This window comes from Amphiprion ocellaris, chromosome 17 (assembly GCF_022539595.1).
Source record: "Amphiprion ocellaris isolate individual 3 ecotype Okinawa chromosome 17, ASM2253959v1, whole genome shotgun sequence".
Classification (NCBI taxonomy): domain Eukaryota; kingdom Metazoa; phylum Chordata; class Actinopteri; family Pomacentridae; genus Amphiprion; species Amphiprion ocellaris.
In genome coordinates this window covers 9,854,991-9,865,957 of record NC_072782.1, presented here as the reverse complement: position 1 = coordinate 9,865,957, position 10,967 = coordinate 9,854,991, and the positions used below count along the sequence as shown (strand labels likewise).

The 10,967-nt window shown below is 40.5% G+C and overlaps 1 protein-coding gene across 6 annotated transcripts in view; it reads right to left on the bottom strand.

The window, feature by feature from the left end:
* The window catches only part of znf618 (zinc finger protein 618), a 36,914-nt gene that overhangs the window by 5,075 nt on the left and 20,872 nt on the right, over positions 1-10,967 (bottom strand). For 3 of the 6 annotated variants that reach the window (XM_035955851.2, XM_035955853.2, XM_035955852.2), the window contains 10 exons: positions 10,644-10,733; positions 9,969-10,049; positions 8,779-8,868; positions 8,290-8,379; positions 8,029-8,115; positions 4,834-4,911; positions 3,741-3,785; positions 2,978-3,055; positions 1,833-1,991; positions 272-1,371 (listed from right to left, as the gene is read on the bottom strand). In XM_035955851.2, the coding sequence (XP_035811744.1) occupies positions 272-1,371; positions 1,833-1,991; positions 2,978-3,055; positions 3,741-3,785; positions 4,834-4,911; positions 8,029-8,115; positions 8,290-8,379; positions 8,779-8,868; positions 9,969-10,049; positions 10,644-10,733 (1,898 nt within the window). The remainder of the gene's footprint in view (positions 1-271; positions 1,372-1,832; positions 1,992-2,977; positions 3,056-3,740; positions 3,786-4,833; positions 4,912-8,028; positions 8,116-8,289; positions 8,380-8,778; positions 8,869-9,968; positions 10,050-10,643; positions 10,734-10,967) is intronic. The other 3 variants (XM_023287302.3, XM_023287303.3, XM_035955854.2) reach the window with 2 other exon arrangements.

Genomic DNA, 10,967 nt, shown 5'->3' with positions numbered 1-10,967 from the left:
TGCTGATTGTCAGTCTTACTCATTTAAATTCAGCTTACATCAAGGATTTCTTTCTACATGCATCAACTGACTGATAGGATGTGAAATTTGACGACTAAAATGTGTTATATAACAAAAAAAAAATAAAGATCTGACACTGTATCTGAACTGGCTTTGGTACATTTCAACAATATGGACCTCTGATCCCTAAAAATATGCAAGAGGAATCTTAACACTTTCACACCAAAGTGGCTATTGAAGAAGCTAAATGGAAGCATTATTGTTTCAATACCTTGAAGTTTTCTTTAAGTGCTTCTAGGAAATAGTGGCAGAGTTTGCTAGCTGTGCCCGTTCCAGCCTCTCCAGCTTTAGATGTAAAAAACTTCTCCAAACGTAGGTAGACAGGCAGCACCTGCTGTAAGGTTGGCCTCCTCTGGCTGCTCAGCTCCAGAGCTGCCAGGCGCAGAGGTGACAGCAAACAAGCCAGCGTGCCCAGCAGATGCTTATTGAGACCCTGGAGGAGTGGAGCTGTGGATTTGCTGCGACCATAAGCCTCGCAAATGTGTTCAAAGTGGGCATGGACCTGCAGGAGAGCTTCAGCCATACGATCCCAGCAAGGAGGAGTGGGGCATTGTGCAGGGCTGCCCTGAGCACCTTCCTCGGTTGTGCTTGTGGATGTGTTGGTGGACTGTTCCTCACGAAGAGCCAGTGTGGTTGAGGAGGCGATATCTCTGCACGTGGAGAGAAGCTCGGCTAACTCATGAAGCCCTCGAGCCTGGAGGCTGCGCTTCCCGAGAACAGCCTGAACGACGGCACCGAGTGAACAACCGGCGCATCGCAAACATATCCTCCCCCGGCCACCACCTCCCAGTGGAGATCCTGCGAACCCTGCGCCCCAAACTCGGGGCTCTGAGACGTACACGGTGCGAATGTCTGACATCACAAACTCGGACAGCACATTCTGCACCCAGTGGTGAACCTGGTCGGGCCCTTCCCTCAGCTCAGCCTCCCTGACACCGAGCACATAGCGTTTCAGTCTTGACCCCTCCACCTGATAGGCTGTCAGAACAAAGCAGGCGTCTGGGCCAGACGTCTGGGAGTGGCAGGTGACAGCGATGCCAAGAGATGCATTGGAACCTAGAGCACACGTGACCTTGACTTTGACTTGGTTGTACATGCGGGGCAGCTGGCGCAGTGCCAAGGCACTCATGTTGCCAAGAGCATCACGGGTGGAGTAGGCACCATGACGAGCACCTGTATCCACGAGGGTCTGTGCCAACTTCAGGAAGTCCTTGCTGTTGAGCACATTTAGCATGCTCAGATCTGAACACATTACCCGTAATAGACGCTCAGCCACCTGCTGTCGCTCCTTCTCAGGTAGCCCATTATTCTCTGCCAGGACAGACAGCAGATGGATGGATCGGAAGGCAGAACAAAACATAAGAAAGATAATTAGTGTTAATGCCTTTTTTATTTGATATGCTGGCAGAAAACACAGGATATCTTAAAAGGGAAATGGAAATACAGAATCATAGAGACATGGCATAAAGACATGCACTAATAAGGGAACAAACCTAACTTATTTTACAGAATAGAGTATCCTTAAACTTAGGGAGAGTTCAGAACTAAATCTTGGCTTAAAATTCTTTAAAATGCAACAGAAAACAACTTGAATGTCAAAATGTGTAAGAATTAATTTTTGTTTTGATCTTACACCACCTTAAAACTATAGCACTATAGACAGGAAATGCATGGTGAGGAAGCATCAACAAAGGTAGCCTGTTGGAATCAAACTAAGAACGCAATTTATGGTACGTATCCTAGCCACCTCATAATGAAGCTGCAGTACTTACGGCTGAGAGTATGGTTTCTCTGGGAGATACTTTGAGGCTGGATTTGTAGTTTAACTGAGGAATGGGCCTGAGCCTGAGAACCTCTCCACAGCTGCTCCTGAGGACCCGAGGCTGAAGAGGTTTTGGGAGAGTCCCCTTTGGTGTGGTTCTCATTATCAGCTGAGGGGAGAGAGATGGAAGATCAGGCAGAGTTGCCAGAAGTGTTTGGTGTTAATGGCGAAAGTTAATCTTAGGCATTTCCACTGGAGGAAAATGTCATGAATAAAACCATGACACAAAATTAAACAAAATAACTGGCAGCAAAAGAGATGATAAAAATACCTTACTTTGCCTCCCTCAGTCTGTATTTATCAAATCGTGCCTTTCAAAACCACTTGTGCAAGTTTAGAAAAGAATATCAATTGAATTATTTCCTTGGTCGGTTCTCACATAAGATCAGCTACAAATCTTGTATAGCAATTCATTTACCGAAGTCAGTCTAACAGAAATAGTTCCAAAGTAAAAATCTAATAGTAACATCAGAAAAAAGACTGATTAATTTGTTTCATTTTTGAAGCCTGAATAACAGTATTGTAATGACTCTTCAAATGAAAAATGCATAACTATAACTGCGTGTACGGATAGCCAACATGATGCACACGTAAGAGGATAACCACTTAAATCATCAAATAAGATACCAAACGATTGGAAGTCATAGCTTCTTGACAGATCGGCATTTGCTTGTAGTGGCAAGTCTAAATAATTGCTAATTGCTAAATAGTTACAGTTGCTTAATATTACAATTAATAATTTTCTGACTTTTTTTATACTAAAGAGTTAATCAGTTGAATAAAACAACTATAAAACAACACATATATACATGGTTACATGATTGATGCACTGTATCTTTTGCAACAAGAAAAAAATTATTTCAGCAGCCTCAGGTCCAGATCTGCAACAACCCTCATAAAGACAATAATTTCCTGTAACTCTACATACAAATGTTGTGAACAACAACTGAATGTTAACACCTCAATAAACAAGTAAGGATTATGTGTAGTCATTGAGACTTTAACATGCATTGCAGCCACCGAAGGTGTGTTCACATTCTGCTTTTTTGTTTTTCCCCTGTCGAGCTCAACATGCATTTGTTGTCGTGGACTCACCAGCGTGGGACTGCATGTGCTCCAGCAGGTTGTTGTAGAACTGGAACTGGATGCCACAGGCACCACAAGTGTAGGGTTCTAAAAAATCACAAGGCCCAGAAGAGCGTTGACTCTTTGTCAGAGGCAAATAAATGAAAATACTGTGCATCTGTCCAACTAGCCACTATTATCCCTGATCTGTGCCAAATGCAGCCGCTCTGAAAGTCAGTCAGCAACTCAATTTGCACTCTGTGATATAATTTTGAAAGGGGTTTTGGGCTACTTTTACAATAACTGCAGCAACATACAAACGCTTTCCAGGGGTTTAACACACCGACTATGTAATGTAATCACAATGTAACCAGCACTGGCCAGAGACAATTGCACATGCCAACTTCCCCTTATATCTCATCTCTTTCTACAACATCCTATCTATTAAGAGCAAAAAGACATCCTTAGCTCTTTAAATTTCCAGTAGTCTTTGTCCATCAAAAGAAAACCCAATAACAGTACGAGTCAGCTAATGCTTCGTTGTCAGTCATTACACAATCATATCTGAACACAATACAAAGACTAATGTTTACCCTCTCATTTAACCATTTCCTAGTGATAATGAAGATAAATGAAGCAAATATATATAATCACAATGGAGAACAGATAAACTGTTTACACCAAACAATGAAAGACCACAGAAATTAAAGGATACCAGAAAAAAAGTGAAATGAGAGGAGGCAGCAAGCTTTTTTTTCTTTGTATTTGACAGGAAGGGATGGGTGGGACTTACTCTGTGTTGTAGAGAATGTGCTGGCCACCAGAGGGCTCGGAGTTCCTGTTGACAAGAGCACAGGGAGGAATTTAACACTCCAAACACTGTGGGCCATGATGTATCACTCTTGTCCCTTTTTTATTCAATTAGTGCATTAACAGTCTTTCATTTTTTATATTTGTGAAAGCATGTTGTTCAATTAAAGAGCAAGCAGGAACACAAAACATCAGACAGCTAAACATTTTATTGAGAACAAGCTGTAAGTACAATCTAATAAACCTTGAAAACGCTGTCAAGGCTTCATCTGGAATGTCACAGGGGCTCAAAAAGACTGCTATAAATAAAATGCTTTGACATTACTGTGACGGATGCCTTTATAGACAGCTTTATCTTGAAGCCCCTGAAATATCTGTTTCAACTGTTATACATTACTCCATAAAATTAAACACTGTTTAATCAGTAAGCACTACAGTTTAACACTCTTTTTATTCGCATCATTAGGACAGTGTGGTTTGATTAGACTCCAGACCTGATCTAATAAATCATATGGTGAAAACTGTGATAAATTCTGGTAGGTGATGTCACATATTTCTGTGCACCATTTTGCAGCTCAGCCCAGCACACAATAAACCAGGGAGCGATGCAGACACAACAGCACCGACAGTAAACTCTGACAAACAACTGAGACTTTAGTAACAAGGCATTTAACGACAAGCTTCTTTTTGATTCACTGCAGTGATGTATAGCAGCTGCTACAAGAGCCAAAGGTGATTCAACGTGATATTTAACAAGGTCTCCATTTTCAGGGTGTGAGCGTGGAGTAGAATAATAATAATAGAGCTCTTGGACTTGAGTTTTATATAGTAACAATTGATGCAAGGTAGGTCACACAAGCCTCTTTACATCCACCACTCCTCCTCCATCTCAATTTTCAGGCCTGGCATGAGTTGCAAAACGCCGTCTGCAGAAATACTGTTTCTATCTATACTGACATTCACATTCACATACACCTGCTTTTAGCACAACTGAAAATAATTTTCCCCGTTCGAGCAGAAATAATACATTTCCACACAAATACACACATCCATATAACAAGTGGCTCAGTGCTCACCACTTGAGTTCTGCGAACTGTTTGTGTCAACCAGACTAGACTGAATCGCACTTTCGAGTTTCCGCCTGAATGGGCTGTCTGTAAGTGAAAACACAGGAGAAACAATGAGTGACAAGCCAGTGGTGAATAATGTGGATAATATTTTTAAGTCGAGCTACGAAACCACAGTACAGTTCAGATAAAGCAAAGTTAATGACATGCAATTTACACATAATTTTAGTTTGCAGCATGCAAATCAATCGTGCTAACAGCCTCGAAAAAGGATCCAAATGTTCATATCACATTTAAATATGGGTTTAATTCCTCCTCTTCGTTCCATCTTTTTGACCCACTTCTAAGATGCGAGTGTGTGCCATGCTTTAAATAGTTCTTTATGGCAGAGTGCTTCTTAGCAGAAAGATTTGGGAGGGGGTCATGAACCACAAAATGTGGTAGCAGTGGGGAGAAAAATCTGTGATTCTTTACATCAATTTCCACACTAGACTATTTGTAATTAGTTTGTATGTGCATTTAGTTTATAAAAGAAAGTATTTGACTGGCTCTGTTTCAACAAGACTAACACCTGCTCAGAGCCTGTACCGTCTGTATTTAATTTTCATGTTTTGACAATTTTATGTGCTTAGTTTCTTGATGCAATTAAAGAAAAATCATATCTAGAAAAACAATAAATGTAACACGACTTAAATTGTGCAATTAATCAGAGGGTAACAGCCTCTGTTACATTTTTCACAAAAACAGTAGCAACGTTACCCAAAACCTTATAGACAATCTCTTAAGGTTCTCTTGTATCTGTTTTACACTGACTCAGTAAAACGCTTCAGCCACAGTGAAGTACGCTTGAATGCATTTCTACCACACCCTCACAGCAGGTCTGTGATATTACTGTGCTGGTCTCTGCCCTCAAATCCAGCTATGCCAATACCATGGTAAACTGAATGGCTGCACTACTGCGGTCACGTGGCCAACAAGAGACACTGACATTTTAAAACAATATTATTCAGCAGTCCAGGCAGCAGCTGTTTGGTTTCTGTCCAGTATGTTGTTTTCCTATTTTTTCAGCATCAATTTCTGCACAGTTTTGACAGCAGTTATTACCAACAACAGTATAATTTGTTATGTTGACACCAAAAGCTAGTTGTAATGCAATCAGGTTCCACATCACCGAAGAAACACATACTTAGTAATAGTCCACAAATGAGCCACATTATCACCAACCCTGCAAAATATGCTGCTGGTCCTTTGTGAGCAAATCAAGATAGTGACGACGAACCATGGACCTGAAGTTGCCCTGGGGTATCTGACATTGCTACGTTAGCAACTCTGTTTTGAGTGTTAAGTTGTGACCCAGACACCTCGTCCATGGGTTGTCCCTCCTCAGACTACTGTCAGCAGGTACTAACAACTGCTGAGTGGAAGCACAATGGAAGAACTGCTTCTCCCCCACCAAACATCTTAACTATGAGAACTGACTTCCCTTAATGTACAGTCTAATATTTGACATGCTTTGCTGTTAGGAGATGAGCATTGTTTGTTTATCTGTGAGTGGTACTAATGTTTGGCTAATCTGTGCATGAGCTTTAAAATATCACACATAGTTCTGAATAAAAGGTAAACATAAATATGGATAGAACTGATATCCAGGTGCAGGATACAGACATACTGCAAAAAAGTATTTGCCCCTTCTCAAATTCTTTTTTTTTTTTTTTTGCATATTTTCCCCACTTTAATGTTGAAGATCATCTAACAAATGGAAATATCAGGCAAAGATAACCCAGGTACACAAAATGCAGTTTTTAAATGATGTTTTTATTTATTAAGGGGAAAAAAACAATTCAAAGCTACCTGGTCCTGTGCGAAAAAGGAATTGCCCCCTAAACCTTATACACTGGTTGGGCCACCCTCAGCAGCAACAACTGAAATCAAGCGTTTTCTATAACTGGCAATGAGTTTTTCACATCTTTCTGGAGATATTTTGGCCCACTCTTCTTTGCAGAATTGTATTCATTCAGCAACACTGGAGGGTTTTCAAGCATGAACAGCCTTTTTAAGGTGATGCCACAGCATTCCAATTGGATTCAAGTCCGGACTTTGACTAGGCCACTCCAAAACCTTCATTTTGTTTTTTTCAAGCCATTCAGAAGTCGACTCGCTGGTGTGTTTTGGATCGTTGTCCTGCTGCAGAACCCCAGTGTGCTTTAGTTTGAGGTCACAAACTGATGGCCGAAGATTCTCCTTCAGGATTTTCTGGCAGAGAGCAGAATTCATGGTTCCATCAATCACAGCAAGTCGCCCAGGTCCTGAAGCAACAAAGCAGCCCCAGACCATCACACTATCACCACCATGTTTGACTGTTTGTATGATGTTCTTTTTCTGAAATGCTGTGTTACCTTCACACCAGATCTAACAAGACACACACCTTCCAAAAAGTTCAGCTTTTGTCATCGTCAGTCCATAGAATATTCTCCCAGACGTCTTGGGGATCATTCCTTAACTGATGCAAAGGAGGCCTGCAGTTCTTTAGATGTTGTCTTGGGTTCCTTTGTGACTTCCTGGATGAGTCGTTGCTGTGCTCTTGGGGTCTTGGGGTAGGTCGGCCACTCCTGGAAAGGTTCACCACTGTTCCACGTTTTCTCCATTTGTGGATAATGGCTCTCACCGTGGTTCGTTGAGTCCTCAATTGCTTTGTAACCCTTTCCTACTGACAGATGTCAATTACTTTATTTCTCATCTGTTCTTGAATTTCTTTGGATCGTGGCATTTTGTTGCAGCTTTGTGAGATCTTTTGGCCGACTTCATTTTGTCAGACATGTTCTATTTAAGTAATTTCTTGATTGAACTCGCTTTCCAAAAAATGTGATTAGCCACAGTAAATTGATGATTTAACAAAAGAGGCAATTACTTTTTCACATAGGGCCAGATAGGTTTATATAGCTTTTTTCCCCCATTTTTAAACATTAAATCATCATTTAAAAACTGCATTTTGTGTTTACTCAGGTTATCTTTGTCTAATATTTAAAGTTGTTTGATGGTCTTAAACATATTCAAAAAACTAAGAATTCGAGAAGGGGGCCAATACTTTTTCACAGCACTGTACATACATCACCCATATATGGCACAATTGTGGCTGTGTATTTGGTTCATGGGCTTATGAGGTATGCAGGTCAAGAAAATATAGGAGAATAAAGTTATGCTTACTTTTTATCTTAGCAGTTTGGCTGTGGCCAAATTTACTCATATCCAGACCACATTCCTGTACCCGTGATGCCTTCAAATCGAATGTGCCTGTATCAAAAAATAAATAATTAACTCTGAGTCAAGTGCATGTATTGCAGATGTTTTTAATAACTGTATATGCAAACAAACAGAATGGCTAAAACAGGACTCCATCATTATTATTCCGAATACTAAAAGTTTCAAATCCAGAGTAAATAAAGTACAGTAAATAAACAGACTCACCCATCGGTGTGTGAAGAGCAACATGCTCCTGGTACGGGTTGAAATACTTGTACTGCTTCCCGCAGAACTCACAAACGTAGCTCCCTGTTTCTGGAGACAAGAAAACACACAAACAAACCTTCGTTTTCATCAAAATCGGTGTTGGTACTAAAACGAGAATCATGCCAGTTAAGATCAATTTTGTGGCTCTAGTTGTCTTCAGTTAAAAAGAGGGACAGAATCATTTTGTTAATCATGTCTTACATCACAAAGGAGAAGCAGAAAACAAGAGGTCCAAATAGAATGGAGAAAAGGAACGAGCTGTTGATTCTGATTGTATTGTGTGCTTTCCCATCTGACAAAGACCATCTTATAGTTTACATTTAGCTGTAACTCAATAGTAGAGAACATAGAAACACAGGGAGTCTCTCTGCATATTGTGGTGGAGGTTCACACTATCCCCCCAATCAGTAGGAGTCATTAGTGCAGTGACAAGTGCAGGCTTCCCACCTGCGAACACTGCCAATTGTGTTTGAAGGGACACGCGCTGCCGTTGGTTGAACCCGCGGTCTCTGTGGAGGAGGGCGAGTGCTTTTTTTCCTGCGAAAGAGGACTTTTGGACTCATGTTCTGAAACCTTTCCAGTGTGGAGTTAACTCAAATGCTTAGTGTTATCTTTCTAACATGGATCATCACCGTGACATAAGACCTTAAATTACAAACTGTGTTCAATACATTGAACTGGACAGAGGTGGATTTAAGCTGCAAGGCTGTAATGGGAGTTTCACTGCCAGATAAATAGTATGTCACAACTTAGATTTATAATATGCTTTTCTACAAAATCCTTTAAATGCAGCATAAAACAAATTATATACAAAATCTTGGCATACAGCATCAAAATTACCCTAATTTTTCCAGTGTAACACAACAAGCAGTTGCAAATTGAAGCTACTACATAGTGAATTTTGTAATCTTGCTCTCCTTTTTTATATATCTTCATTTTGGTTTTACAATCACAATTTGTAGACATTTTCTAGAATTGAGACAACAAACTTTAAACCAGGGGTATAACGGTACATGTAGCCATCCTAAACAGGTCGCTATCCAGCTGTTCAGGATGAGACGTCCTCAGTTCGGTAAGCCATGTCATCCAAACAGTTACAGTCAGAAGTCTACTTTTGTGTGGAATGTTTTGGCTTGTGTAGGTACACATGCAATGTTTTGGCTGTTCAGTACTAGTCTGTCAGCTATAACATGGTTATAGGGTTATCTTTAAAGCTGGGTGGACACAGTGCATGTGCTATTGAACATGCATGGTTTGTTAACTCACACTACACCTTTTTCAATTGGTCTTCCTACGTGGCCAGAACCTGCTCACACTGAATGGAAGCATGAAGGTACCACGTGCTTTTGTGCATTGACAATTCTAATAAGGTTATTTCACAAGGAACGCTGTGTCCTCAGCATTTACATTAAGAGTAACACAGCATTGTTTTTGCCTTTCTTGCGCTGAAACTGCTAACTGTTGAAAAGTTCATCATGTTTGTTTAAAAAAAAATCACATGATGGTAATTTATGCTTTTTATAATCCTGTACAAAAAATATCGAATTACGACAGCAAAACAGAGAGGCAAACGGAACCGTGAATTTAATGTACCATTACACCCCCACTTTAAATAAACTAAAGCACATTAGTCTTACTTGGTCCAATTTTCTGATAGGGTTCAATCGGCTCTTCCTCTTTAAGGCCATCCACAGGTAACACTACCTGTTCATACGGATCTGAGAGAAAAGTAGGAGACAGATGAAGATGAAGAAGAAGTCGGCAGTCATCATCTATGACATTTGTCACATTTGCCATATAATGTAACCCGAGCTCTTTGAGGTGCATCGGATTGCTTTCAGCATCAGGAATTAGAAATGTTTACCTACTGACTGCATTTCTTAAGTCACTGAATTTCAAGTGTTATTTTGGCTCATGTGAAGGCTTGTATGCTGCATGTTGCTTACTCTTCCTTTTCAGGGTGGATTTAAACAGTATCACAGAACATGCACTCAAGATGAAAATAAAGTAAAATATCATGTCCCTAAATTCCCTTGACTAGCAGTTTAAACACTACAAGCAGTAGCCTGTCTCAAAAGCACTTTACTTTAAACAGACTATGATTAGACACTACCAATTACGCCTGTATTTTGTAGTCTCTTAGTAAAAAGGCTCCAGTTTTTTTTCCTTCCCCTCTTTAGCATTTTACTCAGATTTTGCTGCTGAGACCGGTGTGAAATGGGGAAGTTGACTGAATAGCTTTCAAGCTCCAGTCTCGGAGTTTCAAAGAAAAAATAAACTGCCATGCAAATTGTGCGAAAGCTCCTGCTTACCATCAACTGCATGCAGGTCACGGTGCTCCTGGAAGCAACTGTAGTATTTATACTTCTTGCCACAGATGTCACAGGAGTAACGGAAGCTACCTGCAGATAAACAGACAAAGCGAGCCCAACAGGGTTAGGATGTGACCAACATACAGACAATGGACATCACGGACAACTTGCATTTTGTCAACGACCGCACAGACTGGGTGAATAATAATCAAATGAAAATAAAATAATAAAAAGCATATATGCAGAGTGTGTAGTTCAGAGAGCAGGAGAGCAGGGACAAGGCTTAAACTGGACCTTGGACATAACAGGTACAGTGCATACAAC